This window comes from Sinocyclocheilus rhinocerous, unplaced genomic scaffold (genome assembly GCF_001515625.1).
Source record: "Sinocyclocheilus rhinocerous isolate Xijiao unplaced genomic scaffold, SAMN03320098_v1.1 scaffold3410, whole genome shotgun sequence".
NCBI classification, from domain to species: domain Eukaryota; kingdom Metazoa; phylum Chordata; class Actinopteri; order Cypriniformes; family Cyprinidae; genus Sinocyclocheilus; species Sinocyclocheilus rhinocerous.
In genome coordinates this window covers 146621-163950 of record NW_015654529.1, presented here as the reverse complement: position 1 = coordinate 163950, position 17330 = coordinate 146621, and the positions used below count along the sequence as shown (strand labels likewise).

General features: G+C 41.0%; 1 protein-coding gene across 1 annotated transcript; it reads left to right on the top strand.

Moving 5' to 3' along the window:
- Positions 1-213: 213 nt before the first annotated feature.
- LOC107717586 (oocyte zinc finger protein XlCOF15-like) lies at positions 214-15139 on the top strand. The gene is made up of 2 exons (XM_016524395.1): positions 214-544; positions 13937-15139. The coding sequence occupies exons 1-2, from the start codon at positions 373-375 to the stop codon at positions 14563-14565; spliced, it is 801 nt and encodes a 266-aa protein (XP_016379881.1). The 5' UTR covers positions 214-372; the 3' UTR covers positions 14566-15139.
- The last annotated feature ends 2191 nt before the right edge of the window (positions 15140-17330 follow it).

Sequence of the window (17330 nt, the reverse complement as noted above, 5' to 3'; positions counted from 1 at the left end):
TAACCTGTATTTAACTAGTGCACTAACAAAAATCTCATATAATACATGTTATCTACAAATACCAACAATATAAATCATAAATACCTAAATATGAACTTTGTGATTATTTGTGATAGTTTAATTGCTTGTGCTAGTTTTTTAAAATAATGAATCCGGCTAATCAGCTCATTTAAGGCCATTAACTATCACTTTGACTTTAACCAGTGTGCTGATTACTGAACTAACGAGCTGATTGAGCCAGCATGTATTTTTCTCTCTGTTAATTATTCTCATCTTAAACACAGACAGAGTGTCCAAGCACACAGAAAAAAAAACTCCTGCTGAAGCAACTGAGATCCAGGTGACACTATTATATAATACACTATTATAAAGATGTCGTTTATTAAAGAGGAGAGTGAAGACATGATGACTGAAGAAACATTCAGAGTCAAACAAGAAGATACTGAGGAACAAACAAAGATGGCGTTCATTAAGGAGGAGTTCGAAGACGTGAAGATTGAAGAAGTATTCAGTCTGAAACAAGAAGATACTGAGGAACAAACAGGTTGGTTTTCATTCTCAAAGATGAACTCAGTCATGTGATCCTTAATAAAATGTCCAGCTCTACAGCAATGAATGACATGTCACTCATTCAATTAGAAAATATAATACAGAAGTAGCCTAAACAAAACAATTATTTAGTTTAACATTGAAAAACGTTTTCCTTTTTAGAAAAAAATGCAATGAATAGGGTTGGGAATCGATTCCAATTCCAGAATCGTCCGCCCATCGATTCCTGTGTGGCCTTTTTTTTTTTTTCTTCTTCATCTGTGAGGACCCGACCTAGCGATCTGCCAGGACCTTGCACTCTAATATAAGCGCTCCAAAGTTTGGCTACACTTGTGATCAGAAACCAAAAAAAAGCTGAGTATAATATCTGTGATAAGCTAAACATGTTGCAAGAGAGTTAAACCAGCATATGCTGGTTAGGTATGTTTTGATGCTGGTTTAAGCTGGTCCTTTGCCAGCACATGACCAGCATAAACCAGCAAAGGACCAGCTTAAACCAGCAAAGGACCAGCTTAAACCAGCACATGACCAGCTTAAACTAGCAAAGGACCAGCTTAAACCAGCATCAAAACATACCTAACCAGCATATGCTGTTTTTTTTCAACAGGGGTGTCACCACCAACATGACAAAGCACTTTAATTTAATAGACTGTTAAAGATCACAAACACGATTCAAACACTAACGTGATTCTATTCCTAAATTACATTCATCTGTTTCATTCCTTAACCTTTGACGTGTGCGATGCATAGACTGTAAAAAAAAACATGGACGTAGTGTCCGTGACTAAGCCTAAAGTGGGAGGAGCCGACCGCCGCCATCTTGGCAGCGTGTTACCGCGTGTCACTCCCTGATAATCGGAAATGTGCATAAAGGCGGGACGTGAGTGAAGCTGAGGCGCTAGTTGCTGAAACTCAACTGCAGTGCAAAGACAAAACTCCATAACTTCGTTTTTGATCGAAAATGAGTTATTGTTGATCATTTTGGGACATTCAAGACCTCCTTTATCATGTGTATAAGTATCTTGTAGACAAGCCCAGGAGAAACCAGGGCAGAACACAGTATAACATCAGTTACCGCTCTTTGACTTTGTTTTGGAACGGTTAAATTAAGTTACGGTATTCTGCCTTTGTTTTACTGTCCATTAAAGTCTGCCGCGTTTAAATTAAGGTCTTTCGAGCTCACATTTATAATCAACGAAGCTCTCTACACTGCGCAATGAATCTCTTATTTACACCCCGTCTACACTTTGCTTATGAAAGGATTCGTGAGATATGTCTGTGATACATTACTAGACGACGCTGAAAAAACACGTAACGTTAGAAACCTTTGAAGCTCCCTCAGCGCAATCACAAGTATGATGATGATCTGGTCAGTCGCACTGGTGCTCCTAAAAACATTTCATAGTCGCACGCAGTAGTTTTCAGTCGCAAATGCGACTGAAATGGTCGCACTGTAGAGCCCTGACTTGTGTACTTTCATATAGCCTATCTGTCGGCACTTCTTTAGACAAACAAATTAGATAGATCGCGATCTAACAAACTGCTCCATATAACAAAGCACTTGTCTAGATAACTTGGCACAAGTCGTTCTTATTGGTTAGTCTATTTTCATTCAATTCGATGTAAAAACAATAGGATAAGTATGTCTTGCATCCTTTAATGTCAGCGAACATTGCAAATAAATTAGTTGCAAAACGGTATCCACTCACGTTTAAAAGTTTGTCTGGTTGTTACGGTCAGAAAAAAAAAATGGAATCACATTACTATTGTTATATGATCAGACTTTACACAGAATCATGTTTATAAAGATAAACATGGGTTTATTATAGCCCACGTACAATTTACATTTCAGAGATCATTACAAATAAATTATTAAATGCTAAAACTGAATAAATTTAAATGAACAAACTTGGCGTTGCATTTGCAACCATGTGAAAACAGGGGGTGCTGCAGCCCCCTCAGCACCCCTACTTCCCGCGTCTGCCTCTAACTTTATTAAAAGTATGTCATCTTTTGTCAAATTCTTAAAAAATATATATTTTATAAGCTTTTTAAAAATTAATTAAAACGACAGAATAAGAAACATAAGTTACCAATCAAATTAAATCAGTATTCCTAAAAAAATTTCATAGTCGCACGCAGTAGTTTTCAGTCGCAAATGCGACTGAAATGGTCGCACTGTAGAGCCCTGACTTGTGTACTTTCATATAGCCTATCTGTCGGCACTTCTTTAGACAAACAAATTAGATAGATCGCGATCTAACAAACTGCTCCATATAACAAAGCACTTGTCTAGATAACTTGGCACAAGTCGTTCTTATTGGTTAGTCTATTTTCATTCAATTCGATGTAAAAACAATAGGATAAGTATGTCTTGCATCCTTTAATGTCAGCGAACATTGCAAATAAATTAGTTGCAAAACGGTATCCACTCACGTTTAAAAGTTTGTCTGGTTGTTACGGTCAGAAAAAAAAAATGGAATCACATTACTATTGTTATATGATCAGACTTTACACAGATGCTGCTATAATGTTTCTGTAAATGGTGATCAGCACCCAAATATTGTATATAATGTGGAAGTTACTGCCTTTTGCCTTGGCGTGACATTTCACCTTTTGCAGACAGTGCAAAGGCAGAGTACAATAACTTCAAAATAGCGGTAAAAATCAAGTTTGAGATCATTTGCATTAAAACCTCTAATTGCCAGATTTCCAGTGTCCTACCCATAATTAATTTTTCTGGACAAATACAATTTTTTTAAAGCCATTTTTTCTCAGTTTCACTGTAGCGAGTTATGGTCTTTTGCCTTTTGTGGAGCAGAGCGGCAATCCACCTGTCACTCAAGTGGCCACGCCCTTAATTATGCAGAACTTTAAGGCTTAATATAATTTAAACGGATGAGTTATAAAAAAATTCCCCCCCCTCACAGTTGTCATGAAGGGCAAAATTAGCTATATAGACCAAAACCACTTTTTGAACCACGCTGTAAACATGTTTTTTTCTGCTGTAAATTTAGGCATTTTAACATGGGGGGTCTATGGGACTGACTCCCTTTTGGAGCCAGTCTCTAGTGGCCAGTCGATGAATTACAGTTTTAGTCACTTCCGTGTTGGAAGTGAGGGAGGTTGTCGCTTGGTGCGATCACAACATTGTGATCACTTGGTTCGTCCGTGCAGTGTATGATCACATGAGTGTGATTTGAACATTTAAATTTGCGTTCACACTGCCATTGACCTGAAGAGAGCAGCTGTCATGTATATGAATGAAACCGCTTCACAGTCTTTTCAACCACATAGTATCATTATTTCTGTGTTACTAATATTCAACTTACAGAAGTACTGGGATATAAAAGTTTATAGTTTGGATATAAACGAAATGTGTACGTTAGCAATTAAAATAAGAGTAAATCACCTTTTGAAAGTAATTTGACACTTCAAATGAAGATTTACCGATTACATTGTTACGCCAGTAGGTGGCGAAAAGGGGCTGTTAAAATGTATTTGTCTTTGAATAATCCAAGAGATTTTTTTCAAAAACGCTGATTCATTTAGTAATGAAACAAGTACATATTGAGTGAATCCTTGAAGCATTCATTCATAAATTACATGTGATTTTGTTTAGTTGTCTATTGTTTTTTCTTCAGAATCATGAGAAACACAACTTCTATTGGAAAAAAAACGGGGGGAAAACCCCTTAATTTATCCAGAATCATGCAGCTCTATTTTGCACAAACAGCTCTTAAAGAGTCTAGTTTTTCACCCCCCTCACAGTTGTCATGAAGGGCAAAATTAGCTATATAGACCAAAACCACTTTTTGAACCACGCTGTAAACATGTTTTTTTCTGCTGTAAATTTAGGCATTTTAACATGGGGGGTCTATGGGATTGACTCCCTTTTGGAGCCAGTCTCTAGTGGCCAGTCGATGAATTACAGTTTTAGTCACTTCCGTGTTGGTTTCAAGAGAGAGGGAGGTTGTCGCTTGGTGCGATCACAACGTTGTGATCACTTGGTTCGTCCGTGCAGTGTATGATCACATGAGTGTGATTTGAACATTTAAATTTGCGTTCACACTGCCATTGACCTGAAGAGAGCAGCTGTCATGTATATGAATGAAACCGCTTCACAGTCTTTTCAACCACATAGTATCATTATTTCTGTGTTACTAATATTCAACTTACAGAAGTACTGGGATATAAAAGTTTATAGTTTGGATATAAACGAAATGTGTACGTTAGCAATTAAAATAAGAGTAAATCACCTTTTGAAAGTAATTTGACACTTCAAATGAAGATTTACCGATTACATTGTTACGCCAGTAGGTGGCGAAAAGGGGCTGTTAAAATGTATTTGTCTTTGAATAATCCAAGAGATTTTTTTCAAAAACGCTGATTCATTTAGTAATGAAACAAGTACATATTGAGTGAATCCTTGAAGCATTCATTCATAAATTACATGTGATTTTGTTTAGTTGTCTATTGTTTTTTCTTCAGAATCATGAGAAACACAACTTCTATTGGAAAAAAAACGGGGGGAAAACCCCTTAATTTATCCAGAATCATGCAGCTCTATTTTGCACAAACAGCTCTTAAAGAGTCTAGTTTTTATGTAGCCTGTTGATTTTTGTTCATGGTATTCAGCAGCAATTAAATGGTTTGAAAAAAGAGACCCAAGATAAATGTTTGATATCATTTTTTTTTTAATCACATTTGAATCGAAAAGAATCGGAATCGATAAGCAGAATCGGAATTGGAATTTATAAAATTCAAACGATACCCAACCCTAGCTATGAATGCTGTTTTTTATCACCTTTTTGTATGATGCACATGGAAGCTAACAATATTCAGTATTCAAGGTTCTTCATGAAAACAGTTATTCGGCAAAACTGAATATAGTTAAGAAGACACAATTTTTCTAATATTTTAGATATAAATGATAGATTTGTTTTTAATTAACCAGCTCTCTTGAGCTAAACATTAAACTTAAAGGGATAGTTCAAAAATGAAAACTACCCCAAAATGAAAACTACCCCATGATTTATTCACCCTCAAGCCATCCTAGTTGTATATGACTTTCTTTTTTCAGACGAATCCAATTGGAGTTAAATTATAACGCTTGGAAGAGCCAGAACTTTTTTTAATGACATTGAATGGGTGATATTCAATAGTCCAAATGAAGTCAAATAAAGTGCATCCATCCATAATAATAAAAAAAAGTGCCTCCCATGGCTGCAGGGGGTGAATAAAGGCCTCCTGTAGCGAATCGATGTGTCGTTGTAAGAAAAGTATCCATATTTAAAACGTTATAAACACTTTTCTCACACTTCCGGTAACTGTCGTACACGCAATCACAATTGAACGCGGTTCCGGCAGATGATGTAAGACGTATGCATCGTGCATGCGCCGGTGAGGGGTGACGAACGCGGAAGCACAAAGGAGAGCGCAAAACAAAACACCAGTCATGAATTAGAAGTACAAAACAAGGATTTGTAAAGAAAAATGTCAGAGGATTTCGATATTAGCCAAGAGGAGACTGGTTTACCATTGCTGTAAACAAAACTTGGTTCTCGCAAGACTAGCATATTCTGTCATACATACTCGTATGACGGTTACCGGAAGCTAGAGATTACGGTTTATAAAGTTTTATATATGGATAGTTTTATAACAAAACCTCATCAATTCGCCTCATCGCTTTATTAACCCCCCGGAGCCGTGTGAGGCACTTCTTATGATGGATGGATGCGCTTTATTGGACTTCTATTGGACTATTGAATCTCACCACCCATTCACTGCCATTTATAAAGCTTGGACGAGCCAGGACATTTTTAATATAACTCCGATTGTATTTATCCGAAAGAAGAAAGTCATATACACCTAGGATGTCTTGAGGATGAGTAAATCATGGGCTAATTTTCATTTTTGGGTGAACTAACCCTTTAATCCTGCTCCGCTGAATTTCAGACCATTACTGCCCATTCCCACAATGTGTGCATTTCACTTCCACCCACTCCCATAATGTAAAGAATTTACACATTTGTTAGGGCTAAAATAAACTTTTAGGGCTGCTTTTCCCAAAAGCATTGTTAGCCGGCTATAGTTGCAAGTTACCAACATAGTTACGTTAGTTATAGTAATGATTTGGCATTTCCCAAAACCATACACCCAAATTAACATTCTTTCATTCTGTTTATATATATATATATGTATGTGTGCATACATATGTGTATGTATATGTGTGTGTGTATACATATGTGACCCTGGACCACAAAACCAGTCTTAAGTGTCAATTTTTCGAAATTGAGATTTATACATCATCTGAAAGCTGAATAAATAAACTTTGTTAGGATACAACTATTTGGAATCTGAGGGTGCAAAAAAAAACAAAATCAAAATATTGAGGAAAATCGCCTTTAAAGTTGTCCAAATAAAGTCCTTAGCAATGCGTATTACTAATCAAAACTGAAGTTTAGATATATTTACGGTAGGAAATTTACAAAATATCTTCATGGAACATGATCTTTACTTAATATCCTAATGATTTTTGGCATAAAAGAAAAATCTATAATTTTGACCCATACTATGTATTTTTGGCTAATGCTACAAATATACCCCAGCGACTTAAGACTGGTTTTGTGGTCCAGGGTCACATATATGTGTGTGTGTGTGTGTGTGTGTGTATGACAACATGATTAAAAAATGGATGGTTTCTTATTGTTTATGTAAATTAACTATAATAATTTAACATTAATTGCAATTTTGACTTGATTAAATAGCAGATTACTTGCCGAAAATAGTTTTGACAAGCTAGTTAGTTTCTACAACGATGCATTGCACTACAGTGGTTAAGCAGCAAGTTAGGTCCTTGTACGGGAAATGCACCCCAGAATAACAGACATAAAACATTTCACTCAATTAAATTGACCATAAGATCTTAGTGTTTGTGTCAAGCTAAAGTAAAGCACTATAACATGACGGACAAACTTTTTTAAATACATTTATCACAACTTACAATTCACAAGCTGCAATTCTTTTCATTTTTTTTTCAGTGACAATTGAGAAATTTGTCCAAATGTCAGACCTGCTTTAATCTTCTTCTCAACTTCATTCATTTGTTTACTCCATCCTTCTTGTTAAATCCCGGGACCTGTAAAGGTAAATCCGCCTGCTCCCATGAGTTCCCGAACGCCTTCAGTGTGACCGGTGTCTGAAGCATACATCTAAACATAACAATAGCATTGGCCGGTGACAGCCTATGACGTCATTAGCAGCGCGACCACAGTATAAAAGGGCGCCGGGAGAACACGTCATCCTCTTCTTCGTCTTCACTGACCATTTGTTTATTTTTGCTCTGATACCTGCAGTTTCACACGGCTCACGTGTTGTGTGTGTGTATGGTGAAGAGCAAGCGTGTTCAGCTCTTGAGGGAGTTGGATGCGCTCTGCATTCATTGCTTAATTCTTGTGAGGGATAAGCATGAATTGAACGCGCTCGACTCACGAGGAGATGGCTTGTGCTCATCGTGATGCATTCGCGGGTCTACTGAGGGGGAGGTGAGTACGTCACCATTTACCCGAGTTTGTAGATAGCATTTGCATGAGTGCGTTCACCTCTCATGGGAATAGCGACGCATTAGCGGCAGTGGTTTCCATTCTCACTTGATTTCCGAGGTAATCTAGCGCGTGGGCAGAGCGTGTTTGGCTCTCACGGGAGCTGAACACATGCTGCGTGTTGCGGTGAGAATTGTCTGCCCATTGCCCGCGATTCGCGGTTGGTGGGCAGAACATGGAAAGTTTTCACGGGAAATTTTTCACTATCAGTAATTTCCTTCTGTTTATATAGGAATTGTATAATGTGGATATCTGTCTGCAGTTGTCGGACAGATGATTTATATCATGTCCTTATCAGAAAACCACGTTATACTGCACTCCACCTTTACTTTCATTCAGGTTTGTATGTGTTCAAGTGTTGGCTTGCGAGCCTCCTCGATGCTTGGCCCTGAACTGAGCTGATGCTCCTGTACCCACAGTTGGGTGTGGTAGAGTATCATGCTCTCTGGGGTCCCCTGAAGCCACCATCCCACTGACGGTCCGGACCCAAGTGTGAGTATGATCCATTTCATCTCTCTATTGCTAGTTTTATGTGGATTCACTAACTAGCTTTTCTCTGCAGCATTACCTGGTCCTGTCTTTGTACCTCTGACTTTGTTACAGGGTTAAGACCTCTGCGAGCCCCTCGCTGTCGACCGATTGTGGTGATGGTCTCACCCATCGGTACTGGATGATAGCCCTATATCTTCGGCCTCATGCTTGCTGGATCATGTAACCAAGTCGCTAGGCTTCTACGGGAGCCTCCTTGATCATCAGATCCTAAGTATTGCGCTGCAACCTCAGGACTCGCGGGTCCTCCATTCAGATTGAGCATTTTCGGAGTGTAATGCTTCGTATGTGCTCCCTGACGTCCTGGCTGGGTGTTTGCTGCGAGAAGCTGCCCTGGCCAGGATGCGCTACTCATGTCTCGCCCCGAGGGGCCTCCTGAGATTTGAGTCGTCCACTCAACCATCATGCACATTCTCTGAGCTAGAGACTATCTCTCATCTCTCAGCGCTGCCTTCTGGTGGAGCTAGGAATGCTCCCCTTACTGCGAGGGTTAGCTATGAGCCCCCGCTTCAGCTCGAGAGCTGAAAGCACATGGCAGTGCTTCTCTCACTGAGGAAGGTTCTCTTAGGAGCTTGCCATCGTGATGTGCTCCCTATCCCCTGGCTGGGTGTTTGCTTCGAGGAGCTAGCTCGAGAGCTGAGAGCGCTGCTCCTGAGAACTCCATATGCAACCATACCGAGTTGTTAGGCCTGTCCCTGTTGCCTCCTTGGCCGGTTGTCTCTATGGTGTGACCCTGTTTCTCCCTGTTGGAATGTGTGATCCCCTTCTAAGCTGGATCCCATTTCTAATGTCCCATTTGCGGTCAATCTGCTCACCGGACATGGCAGTGCTCCCCTCACTGAGGAAGGGTCTTTTAGGAGCTTGCCATCGTGATGTGCTCCCTATCCCCTGGCTGGGTGTTTGCTTCGAGAAGCTAGCTCGAGAGCTGAGAGCGCTGCTCCTGAAAACTCCATATGCAACCATACCGAGTTGTTAGGCCTGTCCCTGTTGCCTCCTTGGCCGGTTGTCTGTATGGTGTGACCCTGTTTCTCCCTGTTGGAATGTGTGATCCCCTTCTAAGCTGGATCCCTAAGCATGGACAAAGTTTCAAAAAACAATTTGGATGTATGATGGAGTATTTCTGTGCCAAAAATCTTACTTCCGGATTCGTACAAGTTTCAAAAAGTTTTTTTTGATCGTGGCTCTTCATGACGTAAACGAGGGTGGAACTCCTTATATGGGCATTTCTCCTGGAAGAACGCGCCCGCGCACGCATCAACGCGCTTCATTCGGCTGCACTGCTGCACGGGACATGCTTGGGAAAAATGTCTCCAAAGTGTGTTTTTGGTTTTAAGGGAAAGATAACTTTGTTCAGCTTCCTAAAGAACCCAGCGTTATGTAAACGGTAGATGCAGTTTGTTTTTCCGGGGCAGCAACGGAGTTTCACAAGTGTGTTTGTTGAGGAACGTTTTATAAACAAGGCCCAGTTCAACACTGTATTTGCACATCGTTTGATTTGATCGTTGGATGGAGCGGTCCAAGCTATAAAAGATCACGGTCATGATTCAGAACTGCAGACAGTAAGTGAAACGACATCAAATGTCTGTTTTGTTGGCAATCGGCGCAAGTGCTCGTCAATCTTTAGCTCCGCCCCCGGCGCGCCTCCAGGAGCTCGGCTATTTCCGGAGAGAATCGTAAAGCAGTATCTTTCTTTTATAAATATAATAAAACTAAAGACTTTTTGGAGATATGAAGGATGCAATACTACTCTATAGGTACTCAATATTAACATGAGATTGGGAGAAACTGTGTATGTCACCTTTAACCTTCATGCTTGAACCAGTTATCGCCCCTCCGTGGAGTGGGCTTGAGCACACTGCGTTCCCTGAGGTACGAGTGAGTTGTGTTTCTGCAGAAGCCCTTCCTAATGCTTCGGCTTTAAGGAGCTGTAGCTCTGTGTGCATGAATGGTTTTTGGGTCCCGCTGTTTCTTCTGATCCGATCGGGTCTGGTTATACGGGACCCACACTCTCTATCAAGATCAAGAGCATGAGATTGCGTCCAACTGCACCAGTTGACCGTCTCTTACTGGGCCCTGCTGGGATTACCCCTTCTAATCTAGCTCCGCCTTCTGGTCGAGCTGAGAAGTGCTCGCCTCTCTGTGAGGGTTAGCTATGAGTCGCTCCCAATGTGCTATCTAATCTATTTCTGATGTCCCATTTGCGATCTATCTGCCTCTCGGACATGGTTGTGCTCCCCTCACGATGGGAGGGTCCTTTTGAGCTTGCCAGTCCTGGGCAGACTGTGTGGGTCCTCCTCTCTACTTGAGAGCTAGGTACTCTTCCACTGGGCTATTGATCGCTTCGGTCGAGCTGGGTTCCTCTCTCTCCTCGCTAGGGGTTTAACCCTCCGCTCTTTGAGCTCCATGGCAGTGATATCAGGTAGTTGGGCCACTTGCTGCCTCTATTTGGGTCAAGCCTGGCCGTGCTCCCCTCACCTCAGAGGGTTGTCTTTGAGCTTGCCGCTCCCAATTGAGCGTCTGAGGCCTCCTCTCATCAAGTCCTCCACCCTTTTTAGCTCCATTGAGCAGCAGCCTCAGGTTGTTAGGCCTCTCTCTGCCTATCTGTTAAACTGCTCTCCTTGTTGGTTGAGCCTAGCAGTGCTCCCCTCACCCTAGGGCAGGGGTCTCCAACACGTTGCTCGTGAGCTACCAGTAGCTCGTGGTCTGATTGGAGGTAGCTCGCCAAGACATACTTATTTTAATTATCCCGTTTCGTATTTTAATTATCATTAAACTCGTATTTGATTACCGCGATTTGAAAAACTCACTAAATTTGATTACAGCTAAGCAGTATTTACTGTAAGAGTCTCACACAGGCGCAACACGCAGAGTAGTTTCGTTTTGTGTGAAAACATGACTGAAGACAAAATTATATGAAAGAATGTATGATTGAATTATTTGTATGAATGCATAATAGGAACCGACTGTCTTCAGAAAAGTTTCAATGGCATTTGCTTTCCATCTTCCCTCTGTGTAATGCGTAATAAAGCAGTGTTTAGAAGCGCAGAGGCAGAAGCGTTTACAGAGGTTACCGTGGAAACAGCTCAGTTCATAAGCGCCACCTGCTTTCAAACTGTGGATTTACAAATTTATTCAGTCTGTCTGCCATATTTTTGTTCAAACCAATGCGAAGATCGGACCAAATTTTTGTTGTAAATCTTAAACAGTCGATGGAAAATAGGCTACCTTATAAAAAGGTCAAAACTTTATTTGAACATATAGTACATGTCCGTAGATAACATGTTATGAATATTTTTTGTTAGTTTAAAATCCGGCCATTTTTTTATGTTTTTATTTCACTGTTTATGCAAACAAAAAGTGCTTAGTGATGCTAATTTTATTTGTTGGCTTTTGTCATAAAACTTAAATGTAAAATGATTTCAGTGTGTGTATCGGTACTTTTTAAATATTTCCAGCACATTTTAACAATGTCTTGTATAACAGTTTGGATTGATACATTATTTAAGAGATTTAAGTATTGTATCAAATTGGTAGCTCTTAGCCGCTTTCATTTGTAAAAAGTAGCTCCCAAATGAAATAAGGTTTGAGACCCCTGCCGTAGGGTGTTTCTTATGAGCATGCCATCTGCCTCCCTGGCGGGTTGCTTGCTGAGTGAGCTAGCTGTGCTCCCCTCACCATGAAGGGTTTCTTGCGAGCACACCGCTCCCTTCAGGGCATCTGTGAGCAGCTCTGGAGTCTGTTCTGTGACTGCTATGGTTGACTTGGTGATACTCCACTTACATGGTTTTTCTGTGAGATACGCCTTTTCAGTCCACATGCGCTCTGAGCTTTTTGTCACTCCCTGAGCGTGCCACAGTCACGTAGGGTTCCTAGGCCTGTCTAAGTGACAGTTTCGGTTACCCCTTAAGTAACAGTGTTTTTAGAAACCATTTTCACCTTGGGCTCCACTCAACTTATGTATCCCTGCTGATACATTTCTGAGCAGGGTGTTGCTACCAAAGATCTGTTGACGCAGTTCTTTGAGCAAGCTCATTCAGATCTGGTGGTAGCCCCCTGGGTGACAGGCCAGGGTCTGGTTGGTTTTTAGACACCTGGCCGTATCCCCTTGAAAGAATCTCTTTCTTCTGATTCCAAGCCTTGAGCTCTGCCCTAGGCTCGGGCTTCCCAGCCCAGCCCTTAACAGGTAAGTTGTTTAGGTTATGCAGCTCAGGCCCTTGGCCGAAGGGGATAAATCTCACTGACAGCCGTCAAGGCGTCCTAGGAGCGACTCCCATGGCTGTGCCTGGCCGTATCCCCTTAAAGGAATCTCTTTCTTCTGATTCCAAGCCTTGAGCTCTGCCCTAGGCTCGGGCTTCCCAGCCCAGCCCTTAACAGGTAAGTTGTTTAGGGTATGCAGCTCAGGCCCTTGGCCGAAGGGGATAAATGTCACAGCCGTCAAGGCGTCCTAGGAGCGACTCCCATGGCTGTGGTAGAGTTGGTACTTAGTGCTCGCCGTGGTTTCTGCCAGGCACTCCCCTCAGCATGGCGGCGTGGGTATACCGTTCCTCAAAGCAACCTCTAGAGGACGCAGTTCGAAGTTCCCACGGAAGGGAACGTCTCAGGTTATGTATTTAACCATGGTTCCCTGAGAAGGGAACGAGACACTGTGTCCTCTAGTTCCCTTGCCATGCTTCGGACGCAAGCTTCAGACGAAGAAGGCACTCCCCTCAGCATGGCGGCGTGGGTATACCGTTCCTCAAAGCAACCTCTAGAGGACGCAGTTCGAAGTTCCCATGGAAGGGAACGTCTCAGGTTATGTATTTAACCATGTTTCCCTGAGAAGGGAACGAGACACTGTGTCCTCTAGTTCCCTTGCCATGCTTCGGACGCAAGCTTCAGACGAAGAAGCGGATGATGTGTTCTCCCGGCGCCCTTTTATACTGTGGTCAGAACCATGGTTACATACGTAACCTGAGACGATTTGTTTCAAGACCCACAGGATCCAAGTCACAAAGCAGCCCCCTAATGTGTTTTTGTTTTGTTTTATGAGGGGCTTGATAACTGCCAGCTTGAAAGAATTTGGGACTTGTCCTAAAGAAAACAAAGAGTTAACAATATTGACACAAGGTTCTGAGATTACAGGTTACAGTAACTTTGTGGTTATAGGATCTAGCATACACGTGTAAATGTTTTTTTGTTTGTTGCTATGTGACCTTAAACCAGGGTGAAATTGCATATGTTTCTTTCCACTTTAGACCTGATGCCACTGAAAGAGGAGAGTCAAGATCTCAATGATATGGAAGAAGAATATCAATATGAGAAACCTCATCAGTTCATGACTGGAGAAAGAGATTTTACCGACTCGAAGATTGAAAAGACGTCCTCACAAAACAAAGGAACTATAAACATTAAAGCCCACATGAACGTTCAAACTGGAGAGAGCCCTTTCACTTGCCAACAGTGTGGAAGAAGTTTCAGTCACAAAAAAACCCTTAACAGGCATATGAAAATTCACACCGGAGTGAAGCCTTTCACTTGCCAACCGTGTGGAAGATGTTTCAGTGACGAACAAACCCTTAACAGGCACATGAAAATTCACACCGGAGTTAAGCTTTTCACCTGCCAACAGTGTGGAAGAAGTTTCAGTCACAAAAAAACCCTTAACAGGCACATGCAAATTCACACCGGAGTGAAGCCTTTCGCCTGCCAACAGTGTGAAAAGAGTTTCTCTGACAGAAGAAACCTTGATGCCCACATGAGTGTTCACACTGGAGTGAGACCTTTCACCTGCTCTCAGTGTGGAAGGAGTTTTATACAGAAAAAACACCTTAATGTCCACATGAGTATTCACACTGGACAGTGCCTGGACACCTGCAAACTGTAGAAGGAGTATCTCACAAAAAGGTCATCTTAAGACTCGCATGAGAACTCACACTGGAGAAAAGCTGTTCACATGCGATCAGTGTGGAAAGAGTTTTACTCACAAAAAAAACTTACTGTCCACATGCAATATCATACTGTCAGATTTAAAGAAAACCTTAACTATTACATTAGGATTCACACAAGAGTGAACGATTTTATATGTCATCAGAGTGAAAGGAGTTTCAAAGACAACAAATGCCTTAAGAATCATGTAAAAACTCACGCTGGAGAGAAGCCTTTCATGTGCGATCACTGTGGAAAGACTTGAGCAAACAAAGCAAACCTTGAGAATCACGTAAGAGTTCACACTGGAGAGAAGCCTTACAAGTGTCTTCAGTGTGAGAAGACTTTCATGCATCACTCAGGCCTGAAACATCATTTACAGACTTGCGCAAAAATGTATACGTGTGTGTAAAATTAAGGCTCTGTTCACACCACAGCTGAATGTGAGCTACATTTGATTGTCCACTTTCACGACCACTTCTTTTATTTGCATCCTTCACTTCTTTATGCTTCAGCTAATTTTTTGTTACAAATAAAACGACAAACTTATAATGAACTCTCCACTGTGTTATTTGATTTCAATTATTAGGTAAACATATGTTGTCATTCTGGTCTTGAATATGGAAGATGAACCATGGAATATTGCTGAATAAATAATTATATAAATTGAAGAAAGTTTGTCTTCTAACCAATATGAAGGATTTGTGAGATTTCATTAACTTTGAAGGATCCTTAGATCCTCACGTGCAAATTGTGTGTTGTTTTTATTTTTATGTTTTTCCTTATTCATTTATAATCATTTATTCACATAATCATTAGTCATTCATATGATTTATTATTTGATTATTATTATCATTTGATTATTTTTATCATTATATTATTTAAGTATTTTTATTGTTTATTCATTTATTATATTTCTTATTCATTTTTCCTTGCTTATGCATTTTCATTGTTGTTCAATCTCATGCTTGTGGGGTTTCATGAACTGTTTTGTCTGTATGAATAAGAGATAGATAAGAGGGAATGTTTATGGAAACCCAAGGTTTATGGGATGTTGCTGTGAAGCAGTTTTGGTATAATAGTACATGTTGAATTTGAAACCAGCAAACATACACTCATTTTCATCCTTCTCTCCACTCTCTGAGGCAGAAGTCTCTAAACTCATCCTTTCCAATCATCCTACTACTTGTCCGCTTGATCCTATTCCATCTCATCTTCTTAAAGCCATTTCTCCTGCCATTGTACCTGCACTCACTCACATCGTTAACACATCCCTTCACACTGGTGTTTTTCCCTCAGCATTTAAACAGGCTCGTATAACCCCACTTCTTAAGAAACCCACTCTTAACCCAACTCTTTTAGAGAACTACAGACCGGTTTCCCTTCTACCTTTCATTGCAAAAACACTTGAACGAGTTGTGTTCAACCAAGTCTCACCATGGACTACAACCAATCTGGCTTCAGAAGTGGACACTCGACACATGCCTTGCTTTCAGTTGTTGAAGCCCTAAGACTGGCAAGAGCGGCTTCCAAATCTTCTATACTTACCTTGCTGGATCTGTCCGCTGCTTTTGATAAGGTGAACCACCAGATTCTCCTGTCAACCCTATTGAAAAATGGCATCTCAGGAACTGCATGCCAGTGGTTTGAGTCTTACCTCTCAGATAGGTCCTTCAAGGTATCTTGGAGAGGTGAGGTGTCCAAGTCGCAACATCTAGCTACTGGGGTGCCTCAGGGCTCAGTTCCTGGACCACTTCATTTCTCTGTCTACAAAGCATCACTAGGTTCTGTCATTCAGAAACATGGCTTTTCATATCACTGCTATGCTGATGACACTCAACTCTACCTCTCATTCCATCCTGATGATCCGACGATAGCTGCTCGCATCTCAGCATGTCTAACAGACATTTCTTGTTGGATGACGGACCATCACCTTCAACTCAACCTGGCTAAGACAGAACTGCTTGTGGTTTCAACAAACCCATCACTTTATCAAAATTTCACCATCCAGTTAGGCTCATCAACCATAACTCCTTCAAAAACAGCTAGAAACCTTGGAGTTGTGATTGATGATAAGCTGAATTTCTCAGACCACATTGCTAAAACTGCCCGGTCCTGCAGATTTGCTTTATACAACATTAGGAAGATCAGGCCCTTTCTTTCAGAACATGAAACACAACTCCTTGTTCAAGCTCTTGTTCTATCCAGGCTGGACTATTGCAATGCTCTCTTGGCAGGTCTTCCAGCCACTTCTATCAAACCTCTACAATTAATCCAAAATGCCGCTGCAAGATTAATCTTTAATGAACCGAAAAGAACGCATGTCACACCTCTGTTCATCAATTTGCACTGGCTACCAGTAGCTGCTCGCATTAAATTCAAGGCATTAATGTTTGCCTACAAAACCACCACTGGCTCTGCACCCATTTACCTAAATTCATTACTTCAGAGTTATGTGCCCTCTAGAAGCTTGCGTTCTGCAAGTGAACGGCGTATTATTGTGCCATCTAAAAGAGGCACAAAATCACTTTCACAGACTTTTTCATTAACTGTTCCCTCCTGGTGGAATGACCTGCCCAAATCAATCCGAGCAGCTGAGTCCTTAACCATCTTCAAGAAACGACTAAAAACACATCTGTTCCACCTTTATTTGACCCTCTAACTCTAGCACTTTCTATTCTATTTAAATCTACTTTATATATTTATCTTCTTTTTTTATAAAAA